Source organism: Acanthaster planci, linkage group LG07, assembly GCF_054643075.1.
Source record: "Acanthaster planci isolate LZ-2023a linkage group LG07, COTS_SCS, whole genome shotgun sequence".
In the NCBI taxonomy this organism is placed as follows: Eukaryota; Metazoa; Echinodermata; class Asteroidea; order Valvatida; family Acanthasteridae; genus Acanthaster; species Acanthaster planci.
In genome coordinates, this window is record NC_141783.1 from 12462848 (window position 1) to 12478822 (window position 15975).

Sequence of the window (15975 nt, forward strand, 5' to 3'; positions counted from 1 at the left end):
GTGGTGACAGAGGATGTAAGTGTATATCAACCAAATGTTCTGTCAAGAAGCTGTAGGACCTTTAATGTTTCATTTAGAGCGGTTCCCTTTCATATTGAGAACAGGTTACCTTCTTGATGAAATAGTCTCAGGAATCTCAGTGTATCTTGATATGAGATCCGTTCTTTTCACATCACACTTACGTTTTGTTCCAACAGTCTGTACATACTTAAAAGAAAATTTTATTGTTGACATGTTAGAAAATCTCTCACCGGCATTACCACCACAACTTCTAAGCACTCAACTAAATGCCAAATCGTGGAAGCAATTTGGCTTCTCGTACATTTTAAGATAAAACCTGACACCAACCAGGGGTGATATTTCAGCCAACTTTTACTGCCCATACAAATTGGTGGCAGTGTGAGATGGGTCGGTGGAATGGTCCATTCAAACTGAGGCCACACAGGAAACTTCAACTTATGTTACACCAAAATGCTGTTGTAGGTAATCCCCAAATAGACCTTATTAAGAGGTCCGTTATAGTATTAAACTTTTATTTTGTAACTGTTATTTTTACTCTCAGGTTCTGTGAATGAAAAGTTTGACCTCACTTTCAATTCAAGATGGCCGACATGTGAATACAATCTATGTAAGGGTTTTTGGAATGGTCCTGTGGAGAAAACAGTTTGCCCTGTTTTTCAGACTGTTTCATAATTGTCAAATTTCAGTCGGGGGATAGCCCATTGAATGCTGCAGCCAGGATGAACAGCGCAAAAGCCATTGAGTTCCTGATCGATAAAGGGGCGGACATCCTCTCACGAAATCGGGTGAGCTGCGTCATTCACTAAAAGTGACCCCATATTATTTTGTGCCAAACATGGTCCCCATTTTAAGTTGGTGATGCGGTTCTGATTTGCCCACTGCTTCAGCGTAAGGCTCTTGTTTTATGAATCAGTGGTACTCAAGTTTTGCCCGTCACTTCCAAGATGTGATTGTTTTCAAAACTGATTGTTTTCTCTGAATATTTTTCTCTTTACAGCATGGTTGGACACCTCTTCACAAGGCAGCGACACGACATCCTGATTCTGTGAAGGCTTTATTGGCTAAAGGTGCTGACGTCGAAGCTAAAACAACGGTGTGTTTCCCTCGATAGTAAAGGTTCTGCAAGTAAACAAGAGGGGGTGCTTTGTAACCTAGCAACCGCATCCCTCAGGGCAAAGTGCCACATGTGCAAGCTTTGCTCACTGTCGCTAGTTTGTTTCAGCAGTCTACATTTCTTGTTCGTGCGACTCATTTCCAAAGAGTAAACTGTTGTGGGATTCTTCTAGAATCTAATAGAAACTCAAAAGTGTTGCTCCTATTTGATTTTATGCCCAAGCCAATGGTAAATTTGGTTGTGTTTTCATAATAATAATAATTGAAAAGTTATCATGCCCCATTTCCAAAATGATCAAAAGCGCAGTACAGGTACAACTGAAGGAAATAATTGATATTTAAAGGATCCAGGAAATGAATTTTTCTTAGAATCCCTTCCTGTGTATCTCTGTACTCTTCTTCCATGTATGAAGACAGTTTGACATCTTTTTTGAGTTATGTGAACTGAGCAGTGCACTTTTTCATTCATTAAAAATTGATAATAATAATAATATTTTATTTATTTATAAAGTGCAAATTTCATATCGATATGTTCAAATGCACTGTACAATGAAGACATTAAGCGTGGAACAATGAATGCATTTAAACATGGTTGAGCCAATGGCATACAAGGGCGCCTCGGGCAGCCGCCAAATGACCCACATTCACCAACATCAGTAAAGAGGAGACTATAAGAAGAAGTTACAGTTTTAGAGGTGGGAGGAAAACCCCAGAGGAACATTCTGGGTAAAACCCATAGAGTCAGGTAGGGACTGAAAACCCAATCCACTTGTGGACTGGGCCAGGAATCGAACCCGGGACCACAGAGGTGGAAGGCGAGGAAAGAACTACCTCGCCAACATGACTCTCTTGACCAAGCATTTCTGGACAAGTGAGGGCGCTTTTGATTTGATTTAAATCCAGGAACACATGGTTCAGGTTTTCATGTTCAAATTGTGAACCCAAATTTGCTATCTGGGAACATTTCTGTGAAAAGGATTCAATAAATTGCCAAAGAAAATGAAATCTGCCATAGCAGTGGTTAACAAAATCTAGAAATTTTCTGTGCACAGATCAGTGCAACATTGAGATTCAGTGCCTTGGATGACATCATAGTTCTGCTCATGAATATGCAAATTGCATTAGCATAAAAACCAAAAAAGCATCAAAATATGGGTTAAAATTGCAAAACAACAATTTTTTAAAAAGGTAAATTGAAACCCAAAGATGCAATTTCAAGTGTTTCAGTAAAATTTATAAAAATATTTCTATTTCCTGTTTCCTTTAAGTAATGAATGAATGTCATCATGCTCGTACCCAAAGCTGCAGTTTCCTGTATAGAGGATGGACATGCAAAAGGTTGTTAACGATTTTTTCTGTCCTCCACCGGTCAGCCTTTTGTTAGTTTTGTCCTCTGTAGTAAGTGCCTCTGCTTAGTCTGCGGGGGGGGGAGTGTTTAAGGAGTTGTAGGAAAGAATGCCTTGTCCTCTGTGGTATGGTAAAACATGACTTTGTGTGGTTTTGATTGTCGTGTTCAGGATGGGATGACGCCGGTCTTCAATGCAGCTAGTGGAAGTGCGGCAAGCTTGAAATTGCTCATTGAGGCAGGAGCCAGTGTTAACGCTCGGTCACAGGTGAGTCCCAGTCTACCCTCACATTGGTACAAGCTCCGGAAAGCACTGTATGTGATTGGTTCAACTAATGTCACTCACAACGCTGATTGGCAGTGTGGAGGAAGGGAGTCTCGTAGCAGAGCTTTGAGGCAGTTGACGTGACTCTGATAAATAGGCAAGGGAAACTGCATATCAGAATTCAAATAGGTAGGCATCAGATAGGAGTGGAAGCCAATATAGAGATCATGACCCCAGGGTTTTAGAAATCATCTCTCTGCTTTGACCGCTTTCAGCTGATGACAGCTCATAATGTGAGTTCAAAATTTGGAAGGCTCTTCAAATTGAAGTCTTGGATAAAAGTTGGAAAGCTCCTAAGTATTTTTAACACATTTTATTCTGAAGGTCTGAGCATTTCTCTGTTCTCCATTAGAAATGTGTTCAAGGGAAACTTATTTTGAACTTATTACAAAAGCTGAGAAATTGGATCTGTGTCTATGAAACCGAAAAATTGGTCTGTGGAAGCTTGTTTCTGTGTGACAAATGCTTCCAGGTTTCAAGAGTTTGAATGGTAAGGTCAGACAACATGCTGTCACTGGTGTTTTTGGATGGTCATCGGACAGTACAATGCACAACAGACTAATCTAAGAACAGTTAATGAACATAGAAAAACACTTGCCATTTGAATTCAGTATTAACCATATGCTGCCGGTAGCCCGGTTTCAGGCACATAGGCTTTATACGCAAAACTGGAGAGCCCAAAACTGGACAAAAGAGCTGGGCCTTGTAACAAAAGACGCCAGTAGCGCACTGTGCCAGTTTCGGGAACAAAAGAAGTTACATAACACCGCACAATCTGGGCTCTTTTTACAAGGCTGCAAGCCTGGCTGAAATACTCAGGCATCAATAGATGTGGTTTTTCAGATTAGAAAAGTCACCAGACAGTTATTCTTGTGGGTGAAAATGTCCAGTAAATGAAGCTACGATTTTTTGAAGAATTTGGAAAATGGAAAATCTTGAAAATCTCCCGGTTTTACGTCATGCAACTTCAAATTCCACCTGGCAGCAGGTGGTTAATGCAGGGCATTGTCAGGCTCTGAGATCAGGTCCCAAACGTACCACTACAGAATCTCCCATGCTATGCATTTTCAATTGGTTGATTAGGATGGATCTACTCCACTTTTTATATCAGCCGAGGGAAACTCGGAAGGAACCAAGCTTCTCATCGAGGCTGGCTGCCAACTGGATGCCCAGAATGAGGTTTGTATCTTAATTGTGTCATCCTCATTTCCAGATGTTCATAGAGATCATCCAGGTGAGGGTAAAAATGCAGTTGTGTGAATTAAAACACATTCATTTAGTTCTTGGTGACAGTGTGTGATTGGAGCGGTTCTGATGTGCTAGCGTTAATTCTCTCTCCAGGATGGACGGACGGCATTGCATGTGGCTGCCTGTAACAGTGCAGATTCTTGTAAATTGCTGCTTGATGCCGGAGCTCGTCTGGACATAGCATCCAAGGTGAACAACTGTGAACAACAGCTTGTACTATTGATGCCATATGTTTTGGACAGATGTTCAAGATGAATCGAATTCATGCACAAGTTATGGTTGAGGATATTTTGACTAACTTGACTGGATTACAGGATGATTGAAGTGTTCTTCAATTACAAGTTTTTTGCCCTTATCCGATGTATATATTTATAAACACGATATACTCAGTGCTTGTCCGAGATCTTGCAAAAAAATCACAAGGTTACTTAGGTGCGACTCAAACCCATGACCTCCTGCTTACTAGCACATACGTCTTAACCACTTGAGCACCATGCTTGCCGCGCTCGGCTGGCCGGTCGAAGTCAGATGTAGCAGTGGGGACCGTGAACTATTTCAAGATGTGGCTTGCCTCGGGGAGATTTTTTTTTTTCTTGTATTCTTGTAGACTATTTGGAACCGGCCCTCTGGGCACAGTTGTGCGGCTGGTTCGCAGTAGCCATTTTCTTGTTAGGGAGGACACCATCAACTTGATAGTTGTCAGGCGAAATGGCAGTGACTACCAGAGCACAATATAAAATATACATGAAGTTACTCTGCCACTTCCATTGGGCTTGTTTGTGCAGAAGGATTAGTAATTATGGAAGCACATTGACAATGAGAGATTGACTATTATTGTTCAACCATAGTTGGTGTCATGTTTAGTGGTGATCTGTGTCAACTCAAATGAACGCGTAGAGATGGAACCTCATGTAAATGCATTAGATTTGATTGTTCTGTTTCTAGAAAGGCACTTTGCCCCAGCACTCAGCCGCCGCCGGTGGGAATGCCAAGTCACTGCAGTACCTCCTCGACAAAGGTGCTGCCGTCGATGCCGTGGATAAGGTGAGTAGGCCCAGCTCCGTGCGCCATCATTTGGTATTGTGTCAACTTTCAAGTAGGATTCACCCGTTGACCAGATGTGAAAAGCCAGTAGGATTGATTACACACCTGAAAATTACACTCTATTGAGATTCACTCGATTGAGATGGAGTTCTTAAAAAAAAATTTTTAAATAAAAAGAACTGATATGTTTCCAGCAGCATGCTGTTATTTGGAATTAGAGGAAATCCGACTGCAGGCAATCCGTGAAGTATATCACATGAACTGTTCCAGAATATCTCATTTTGTCAGTCAGAAATAGGTTGTAACTGCCATTCAAAGGGAAAAACAGCACTTGGATTCAATTGAAGTATGAGACGCAGAATGTCATAAAGGCCAATCAGTATGTCAAAGGATATTAAGAAAATCTACTCTGCACTTTCACTCCAGCCTGAGTCCAAGCTTTGATTTATGTACTGAACAGAATTGGGTGGTATAGAGAACACAAAACACAAGATCTCAAAATAATTGGACAGAAAGTTTTGGTTTTCTCCCCCATTTTGGATGACAAAGGTCGGTTTTACTGCACTTCATAATTCCGTCCTGAAAGACGAGGAATGTGTCAGGATTCTACTCTTGGCTGGGGCAGATGGAGCTCTTAAGACAGAGGTATCTCATGCATTCCAGTTTTGTTTTGCAAATCACACTGTTGTTCTTGTGCTGCTTTGCTTTCTTCAACCCTAATTGGGCATTTTGCTAACAGAGTACCAAAGTTAATGTCACAAGCACATTTGTATGTGTAACAGGTTACCAGTGAAAACTTTGGCTGCAATCCTAGGGTACAAAGGAGTTTTGTGGTTGTAAAACAGATGGTGCGTAGCAAGCGCTCACTGTGCTCTGGCTAGGGACATACAGTGCCAGAAAGTGGTAATTGGCCAGATGATACCCTGGGCATTTCAAACTCCTTCTGTGTCCTTCCTCTATGGTATGGGCCACTGCAAATGACCAGTGATAGCATTGCCATGGTCATGGGATTTGTCTACAAAAAGTTAAAAGCATACGTTGTTTCATGGCCAGCTTGGAATAGAAATATCCTAAAACTGTTCCCTCTTCACATTTACATGTTGACAAAAAAAACAAAAGATCCTTCACATGATAACTTTCCCCTGTCCTTGGATTTTGGGGATGTGGTCCGAGTCTCCATTTATTACAGTTCATAATTTCTAATATTATTATTCCAAAAGATGCTTTGGAATAAACTGGATATAAAACAGTTCCAGACTCTGAACAGTTTTCCTGTTACTGTGATTCGTCATGTGTAACTACATGACACTACACGGTCAAAGTTTGCTTACACTTGGACTAGAAATGTTACATTACAGTTTTTGAAGCATTGCCGATTCATGGCTGCTATCACTTGTTCTGTAGCTGATTGGCCTGCCCATCATCTCATTTACAGGAACCTGTCGAGTAGTTGCTCTGATTTATTATATGTAGAAAGCCAATCGTTACTAAGGATAGATAAGGTCGAACGCTGTACTTCAACACTTTCAAAGTGTATGTAAACTTATGATCATAACTGTTCCTTCCTTCAGATCGGTTTGTCAGCGTACGGTCTGTGCATGCAGATGAACCCAGATGTGGAAATACTGGCCACGCTTCTGGGCCAAGGGAAGTACAAGCCCTTGGGAGACAGTAAGGGAACGGAGGAGCAAGAGGGAGCTGGACCGTCCAGCTCCGAGGATGCCAAACCAACCTAAGGTGACGGATATCTTGGTGGGAGCCAGGTCACCTCTGGTATGAGGGAAATGTGGGGAGAAAACAACATTGTGTCAGTTACCACTGCAAGTAAAGATGAAGTGTTCAGTTTCAAAGGTAAGAGAAGCTTCCCCCTGATAAATAGTCAAGAGGAAACGCACTGAGTAGGTAGGGACTGAAAACGCAAAACCCAGGTCGGCTTGGGCAGGATTAGAGACCGAGTTGCAGAGAGGAAGAAAATTCCTCTGCACTAATCTGACCCCCCTTGCTGGTGGTGCCCATTTGGATGAATATTTGCCTTTTTTGGCCGTGCACAAGATGCTAAAATGGCAAATGCCACGTGACTCATTCTCGGCCAATTAAGATACAGGTTCTGTGGGTGAGGTGTTATAAACTCCTACAGCAATAGCCTATCTTGGACATGACCGTCCATTCAAAAGACTAACCCTGCCACCACACCTGGAAGACTTTACTAAAAGCAATGCCCACTCAACGACTTCAAGTAAAAAATGTGTACATCTTGCCTAACCTCTTCAAAGTACATGTATTTTCCAAGTAAATAGTGTGTAAGTAGATTCAAGGTGAATATTTTTGTAAGTGCATAAATTGTATCATGTATTTCACGAACCTAAATACTTTGCCCGTGATGCTGTAATTTCAATTCAAGCTTAATAGGTGGTAGTATTTTTGATGCAGGGTACTAATTTCAGTAAACTGTAATCTAAATAAAAGGGAAATGGAACCAAGTAACATGAAAATGAAAGACTGATTCACAGCACAGAAGGTTCCTCATTAAATATTTATTTAAATGATATGCAGAAGGTTGCCAGGACAGCAAATTTAAGACAGACTTTATAACTTGACTTCAGATTCCAATCATGTCATTCTTAAGTAAATGGAATAACCAGGACTTTACCGAAAATACTGGGCCAAAACTGCAAAAAGAGACACTCAACCTAATGAAACTCACTGTACAAAACTTTTACTTTGTAAATATGGTGACAAAACTCATCGAATCCAATTTGCCATGTGACTTTTTCTTTTTTTTTTTTGGATGAAGTATAATATCCGCTACAAAATGTTACATTTTATTAATTTGAACCTTTTTGTGTATGTGAGATAGGAAAGGAAGGCAGGTTAGGGTAGGGCAAACTAGGTCAGAAAAGGAAACGCACACAGAAATAATTACCTCATGGATTTGATAAGTTTATAGGTTGAAAAGTTTACAAGAGGATACTAAAAAAAGATACTTTTATTGTCAAAAGACTGCTGCAAACTATTGCAGAAAAGTCTTTGTTAATGGGTAGCATGGTTTACTAATTACATGTAGCAATAAAATACTCATGTTTAAATCCTGTAACTAAGGACTGTTTCTGTTCGCTATGTAAGCGTATAACGTTGATCGTTAGCACGGAATTCTGTGGTTAGCGATTGTGAAAGTGGGCCCTGGTCATGTGGCCTACCATCAAATCCAACTTCAGGAACATTTTGAATGTCAAAACGTTCTAGTTCCCACTGGAATGCTTCTTTTTGAACTAGTGCAAATTCACTGTATTCCTAGTAGGAACATGCCATTCCAGAGCTAACACGCACACAGATGGACATTATTCCGATTCAGGAACATACATTGTTCTAACAAGGACAAGCCAATGTTCCCAACTGGGAAAAAAAGCAATGTACTTGTTAGAACATTCTTTAGAGTTCCAACCTTTGAAATGCTCCCTTAAGAATGATCTCTGTACATGCATCTTCGTGACAAATACCCGTAACCGATGCCAAATAATACATCCTGCAGAGGCAACACATCAAGGCCGGTTCATACTTGACGTAAAGATGAACACGAATGCAAATTTGTGATGTCTGATCAAATATTCGTTCTGTGATATTTCGAAAAGTCAAACAGTTTAATGCAAGCAAGTTTCGCAAGAAATTCTTCATGACGTCAATTTCACTTAGCTTTTGTATGAATCAACCCTCAAGTATGAACTAGCCTTACATCATGTACATACATCTTAGCTGCAGCTATATAACCTCCGGACCCAGCCTTAAATTTACATCCACATTTTCACAGTGTTGTAGTACTCATACTTGGAGATACAATTACTTGTACTCGGAGGTACAAGCACTCATACTCGGAGGTACAAGTACTTGTACTCAAGTGCTCAGAGGTACAAGTACTCGTACTCAGAGATACAAGTACTCGTACTTGAAAATCACTTCTTGTACTTGGCTGGTTAAGTACTCACACTTCAGGTATTCAGAAATTGAAGTACTCGGCAGTACTCTGTACTCAGAAGAAAATACTCAACTACAACACTGACATTTACGCACAGAGCCGAGTTGGTGCAAACCAGGGTAAAAACTTCAGCAGTTCTCTCGACAAAGCAATAACTATGTGGGACCTACACATTGCACTGCTACAATACTGCGACATTTTACGCTGCAATGTCAAATTTCACGTAAATGCTTCATGAAAAATCTGTTCTAAGCAAGTCTTCAAGTATGGCTGCAAAGCCAAATACATCAACTACATTATACAGTCGGTGTAATTCCAAGAAAAAATACAAACACACCATCACAAATGTGTTATGATCATCTTGAGCTGGAACATTTTTAGATACAACCTGAATACATGCCCTCCCCCCAGCAGCAGTAGTGGATGATGTAGACGATGTTGCTCCTTGAATGAATATTCATAAACATTATTACAATGACACCACCATCTTAGAAAGTCTCTCTGATATGTATCATGATGTAAATAGCTCCAAGTAGAAACACACAGCAACTATACATTCACTTCAAAAGAAAGAAAATTTTGATATTCATAAAAATCTGATTTTCCATTCAGTGCTTTTGCCGACAGTTTCCATGGAAGAATACCCATACAGATATCCAGTGTGAGGGGGTATACCCCTTAATTGTTTTGCTAGCCACATTACGGTTCATGCCGCAGCATTACTACTAGGTTAATTATGCACTTACAGTGACCTTGCCACATCATCATCAAGTTTAAAATATTTTTTTAACGGTATTTCATCAGCACAAGTTCATTTTGTTTAATACATGGACATCTATGCAAAACACTCCATGCAAAGTACATGATTATTACAGCAAATGCCGAATTTTAAGGCAAGTGGAATGATGAACATTCTCTCATATTCACTGTTATCAAAACTCATGCAGCACAGGAAGTTGTACATTGTAAACACTACCGGTTAATTACGGAAATACATCTACTCAACTTAAGCCTTACAAACCCTCTTCTATCCAAGCAATTTACATGAACACCTGCACAACTCTCAGTGAACCATTCAAACAGAAGAGAGAACAGAAAGAGTTCACTGAATGAATAGGTACACGTACATGCCTTTTTACAGAAACTTCTATGAATCAAATTTGACCAGTGTTACAGCCGAGTCGACAGCAAGTCCTCACAGATCAATCATGGGTCATTCTGTCTCAAATCAAGTCACAAGCTTTTCCAGTAAACTATGTTCTTGTGACTTGACTTGTGAACTGAACTGTGATCTATTAACGAATGGACTCCTGACTTGACCACAGCACTGCTAACTACATGTACTCCATATAACCTCCTTGTCTAAAATGTCAAACATTCTGAACTTCTATTATTTATGCACTTGTACATCTAGTGCAGTGTCTGCTGCAGATACACATTAACATACATGCACCAATTTTCTGGCGAATACGCATAATGCCTTCTTGCTTACTGCGTAAAATGTTCCTTTTTATACACAACTCCTACTATTGCAAATACCCCATACTGGATTTCCACCATAAAAAAAGTTACTTTTGTTCATTTAGACACTTTAAGATATGATATGTTGTTTGGGTTGACATCACCTCCACCACCAACTTGACCTCCAGGTCAATTTGGCTCGCCAGGGTGAGCAAAAAAAATAAAAATTCTTAACACTTAAAAACAAATACTATTACCAAAGAATATGTACAAGGAGGGATAACAGAATCCCTCAGACAGTGAAGAGACTTCTAGCTGACTGTTTTGCAGGCCATTCAAGCCAGATTCCAGGAAAACAGTGCAAAGCAAAAATATCTGTGCTGAGAAGATGTCAGCAGAGGACCAGTTAACAAACAATGTACACTGCAAGGTGTTCCAGCTGGTAACCTCTTACCAATTCCAAACCGACTATTTTGAGCTTGGCAACATTCCTTGCTTGGCGGCACCATGAAATTGGCCCACTCTGATTTGAGCCCTCACAGGGCTGTCATCATTTCAAAGCTCTGATCAATCCCATTAAATGGGCACAGCTCATAGATTTAATATGACTTTAGGCTTGATCTAATCCTCAATGTAAATAATCAGTTAAAAAGCTTCGACCAGACCCTCAAACAGCCACAAGTATGTCCAGAGTTCATAATGGGGGCTTGATGCAAGCTTCAAGGGGTCATCTTTGTTCTTTTTTTCACGAGTGGACAAAATGCAGGCTTTGTGTACGCTGTTGTAAATTAAGAGGAAAGGTCAAAGGCCAACCTTTTCTTGCATACACTCCTGGGTGCGGGAATGGTTCGCATGTGGAAAAGATGACAGAAATGGACAATCCCAGCGGATGCATTTTCAGTAGCTGATAATCCAAATTGTCAAAGTCTCATTACAAGCATGCCACAAGTATCACCGCTAAAGGATTAAAAAACGGGAGACATGTTACCTCTGAATGAACGAGTGTAGGAGGAAATGTACTTGTCCTTACCACCTTCAAGCATTAGGAGCCAAAATCAAGAGCTGATGTCATCATTATGATCTGGCACTGGTATTTACAAGCTTGAAAACTCAAATCCTCAGCAGGAAATCAGAGCCTGGAAGTTTCTGAAAAATCTAGTTATTCTGTCTTCGTCTCCAAAAACAGTCAGTTAAAAGAAATCCACGTTAACATGTTGAAAATTTGCACACCATCAAAATACTTAATAACTACATTTAGGTCTAACTCTAGTATGTGTATCACTTTCATTTTCTACCGAGACTACCTACGGTTGGTACTAGCATTATACAACTTTTAAAAAGGCAGCACTGGCCTATCTTACCATTCAAATTTGGAAAAGTAGAAAAAAACTTTGTTCACAAATATTCCAAACATATAAATACCGTTTTATATTATCCTCATAAAAGCACAAGTGAAAAGTAAGCGTTAAAAGTCTACAGTATAAAAAGAAATTGTTGAAATAAAAACTTCATAGAGGTTTTGCAATGAAAGACCCAGAGTTCTGAAACATGTACATGTATGACTCTATAAGATACATGTACAAATAGAAAAAATATTGGGATACACATCCATCTTGGATCTTTGGTCCAACAACTTGGATTCAACCATTGGCACTGACTTTCTGTACAAAGTCCAATGTTGTAACTTTTGATTTGTCCACTCAACCAGCCAATTCCCCCCCCACAACTGAAAAAAGCTGGAGGAAAAACACTTCATGCAAATATACAAGTGACATGGTGAGATGTTGGCAGTACAATCTCACTGCCCATCAACCCTACCTGGCAGTGTTTTGCCTAAACTTCATGAGCATTTTAACCAGGACCACTCAAGGCCTCAAGAATTCTAAATCAATGGTTTTATCTTTCACATTCCTAAGGGGCACTAAGTCCCAAAGGCAGTAACTGTGGCTGGACTCTGCTAGCCACAATCCCCCAAAACCTTCCTAGAGGATCTGAAGGATCTGGATCGAAGCCCCAAGTGAAGTAATCATGGCTACTCAGCTTGCCACGATCCCCAAAACCTTCCTAGAGGATTGTGAAAGATTGTAAGATGGTAACGATTGTAGTTGCAATCCATGGTCAGAGTCATTCACTCCTCTAAACCTATCCAAGAATCTAACAGAAAGAGCTTTGCTTCACAGATTGAGCGACGCTAGTCCTATGAGCATATGTTACTCTGCCCTTACTGTTTTTAAATCAAGCAAAACTGATGCTATCGAGTATGGAAAATGCAAACAGAAAGGAACAAAGAACCCAAGTGTTTGTATCAGTGTTTATCGCTGAAGGCACCCCTATGGGAATTATAAACTTCCACACAAAAAAGGTCAAGGCCAGAGAAGATTGGCAAGAAGTGAGATTTACTGGATGAAAATTTAGAATATAAATACAACACGCAGTACATAAACTACACCAACCTGAACCTTGATGAAGGAGAGGCAAGAATTCTTCTAAGCTATCACTCACTGACTTTGCAGAAGTCAATCATCTTGGATATTTACTATACGACTGGCTTTCTATCAACTACAAGTATATATACCCGCTACGCCATCTTTTGCATGTTGTGTGTACATCATGCATAACTTCTTTCAAAGGCTCACATTTGCGTACATTGAAACAAAAATGATAAATACATCAAAATGACAGCACAATCTACGGCATAAAATGTCGCTGCTGGGAGAATAATCTAGGTTTGACCACTCACTGACCAGAAAAATTGGTGCTTTCATATAAAGTGATAGGAGTATATAATATAAATATAATAAAGATCTGGGGCCAATTTCATAGAGCTGCTTAAGCACAAAGTTTGCTTAAGCATAAAAAAAAATTGCTTAAAAAAAACAAGGGTTACCAGCTCAAACTCTATCTATTGTCATGCTAACCAAACGACAGCTAAATACGATCCCAAAACAATATACATCACATGGAGTTTTGGCTGGTTACCTGATTTGTCAAGCAAGGTTTTCTCGCACTTAAACAATTTTTTTTGCTTTAGCAGCTCTATGAAATTGGCCCCTGGTCATTAAATAGGTTGTACGTACCTACAATATTTCATTCTTTGACGAGGGAACACCATTTTAGGGGGAGGGGGGCTTTATAAAGGGCAAATACACTTGAAGTAATTTCTGTGGGCTGCATGCAATGCAATAAAATTGTACATACTGTGTAGACGACTCAAGAGAGCCCAATGACATGTTATGCATGTACGTCGATCGCACTGGTCGCATGCCCATACTTGCTGCTGCTAGAGGGATACACAGTCACAACTGCAACTCCAACGTTCTTTGGCAGCAACAATGTTGATCGTTTCTTGCTGTGGAGGGTTACTTGTGCATGGGGCACATGGGAATAGGTCGATCAGATCACAAGGTCAAGACCTGGCTACCAAAGTTATCCCCCCCTCCCGTCCCTGCGGAATTACGGGTCTCCCCCAAAATTCCAAATATCTCAGAGCACGCTAAACTTTACCGTAAGCGCCTGTCTACTCATCAATAGGGAAAATGTATTTAGTGACTTGGAAGGATGACAACAGGATGTACAGGACCCAGAGAGAGATCAGGAATACGCCGCAGCCTATTTTGGGGCCGAAGGGTCCGCCCAGCTCGTTCTTGCCAAAGACGCGCAGGAAACGGCGTAGCATGAGTAAGATGATGCACGCCACGGCACAGATGGTGTAGACACTGACGCTGAAGGCCAAGGCACCAGCAGGAACAATGAACTCGTCATCCTAGTAAAGACAAACCGAAACAAATAGACACAAATAGATAGAACATCACACCCTGTAACTGTTGTGTGACACTTGGGGGAGGGTGGAAGGGTATATCCAGGAGTGTGTACATTTTGGCAAAGGGCTAGTGAAAGTAGCTGAACTGTGGCTCATACAATGAACATTTGTTCGTCTGAAGATTTCAAATGGAGGGTTAAGGGAGGGGGGTATGCCACTGGCCAGAATCCTTCCCGATGCATGAGATGCGTCCCTCAGAAGTCAGCGAACACATAGAGTACACACATGTATCTACCAAACCGTACGGTGTACACTTTCATAATAGCTAGTGATTAAGACAGAGCATAGGCTAGGCCTTTTGTGCCAACCATTAATATCTTGACTGCACATTTCACTATGTACACACAAATACGAAGCCTGCAGGGATGTTAAATCCTCTGGGAATTTTGATGCATTTACCCAGATGTGATAAACAGCTTGTGGTCAAGTACAATGCGTAAGATGGACCTGTAAAACGTCTTCAGTGCTGCCTGCCAAAAGTCTACTTTTTTCGATCGCCATGCTACAAAACTCGTCTTATGTGTTTTGACAGCCTGCATTGATTATATGCAGCAATAACGTTTGTGATAAGGTGCAGGTTTTGCTTTGTTTAGATGTCTATGGTGCAAAGAGTCATTCTCAGAAATGCGACACTAATTGTCTAGACAAACCAAATGCAGTGTCCAGGGCAAGTTGTAACTACGAACTGTCTTACCTTAGCAGCCCAGTAGATCGATGCTATCAACCAGGGCAACCCAAGACCCAGAAAGACATTGACAGAGTTACTGCCGGTAACATTACCGATGGAGTTATCGGCATACTTCTCGTTCAGGGCGGCCGTCTTGCTTGCAAAGAGATCGGGTAGACTGGTGCCCAGTGCCACAAAGGTGATGGCCGTAATGCTGGCATCCAGATTGATGAGGCAGCCAAAGATGGAGGCAAGATCCCCGACAAGGGCCGTCAGGATGGCAATCATGCCAAGGGCACAGACGAATGTGATCCAGCCACCACTGTTAAGGAATCCCGGTGGCGGGACAATTGCAAAAATGACCTGTGCAACGATGACAGCGGGAAGAGATTGGATGAAAGGAATACCTAACCAGTTCAAACAATAAGGAGTGGTCTATTGATCAGAGTTGCTGACTTGACATGCTGATTCAGACTCTCAGACTCAAATCACCATTATTTTGACTTGAGATTAATTTAGGAGAAGTGACTTGACTTGACTCGAACAAATTTGACTTGATATTACCAACTTTTGTTTCAATAAATCATGTACAAGAAAAAAGGTTCCGGGGCTATCTGTGACTTTTCATGTGCAAAACTAAAAACTCTGATACTGATAAAAACTGATGTTTTATCACAAGAAATACAAGCTTATTATGATGCCAAAAATGAAGCCAAGGATCAGACCTGTTTGCAAGGCATCATACAAGTACATAGAGGTTAAATCAGCAATAAAAGGATATCAGAATGATATTATCAGATATGCTGGAAAAATGACTTGTGACTTGACTAATACAATAAAAATTGACTTGGTAAGAACACAGAGTCTGCAAATTTATCACAGGGTTTATGCAGTCTTGAAGGCAAGGCTAAGCCCCAAAGCATTGAGCAAAGAGACGGCATTCAGAAATGTGGTTTGCATG

General features: G+C 40.7%; 2 protein-coding genes across 4 annotated transcripts in view; one reads left to right on the top strand and one right to left on the bottom strand.

Moving 5' to 3' along the window:
* The window catches only part of LOC110981817 (uncharacterized), a 32454-nt gene extending 24272 nt beyond the window's left edge, over positions 1–8182 (top strand). Inside the window, exons 12-19 of the mRNA XM_022239760.2 lie at positions 708–806; positions 1019–1114; positions 2652–2747; positions 3888–3983; positions 4146–4241; positions 4998–5096; positions 5646–5741; positions 6668–8182. Of these exons, the coding sequence (XP_022095452.2) occupies positions 708–806; positions 1019–1114; positions 2652–2747; positions 3888–3983; positions 4146–4241; positions 4998–5096; positions 5646–5741; positions 6668–6832 (843 nt within the window). The 3' untranslated portion in view covers positions 6833–8182. The remainder of the gene's footprint in view (positions 1–707; positions 807–1018; positions 1115–2651; positions 2748–3887; positions 3984–4145; positions 4242–4997; positions 5097–5645; positions 5742–6667) is intronic.
* LOC110981857 (sodium/calcium exchanger 3-like) overlaps positions 7611–15975 on the bottom strand; it is a 35330-nt gene continuing 26965 nt past the window's right edge. For 2 of the 3 annotated variants that reach the window (XM_022239839.2, XM_022239840.2), the window contains exons 8-9: positions 15042–15377; positions 7611–14290 (exon numbers count right to left, since the gene is read on the bottom strand). In XM_022239839.2, the coding sequence (XP_022095531.1) occupies positions 14045–14290; positions 15042–15377 (582 nt within the window). In that variant the 3' untranslated portion in view covers positions 7611–14044. The remainder of the gene's footprint in view (positions 14291–15041; positions 15378–15975) is intronic. The other variant, XR_015425902.1, reaches the window with a different exon arrangement.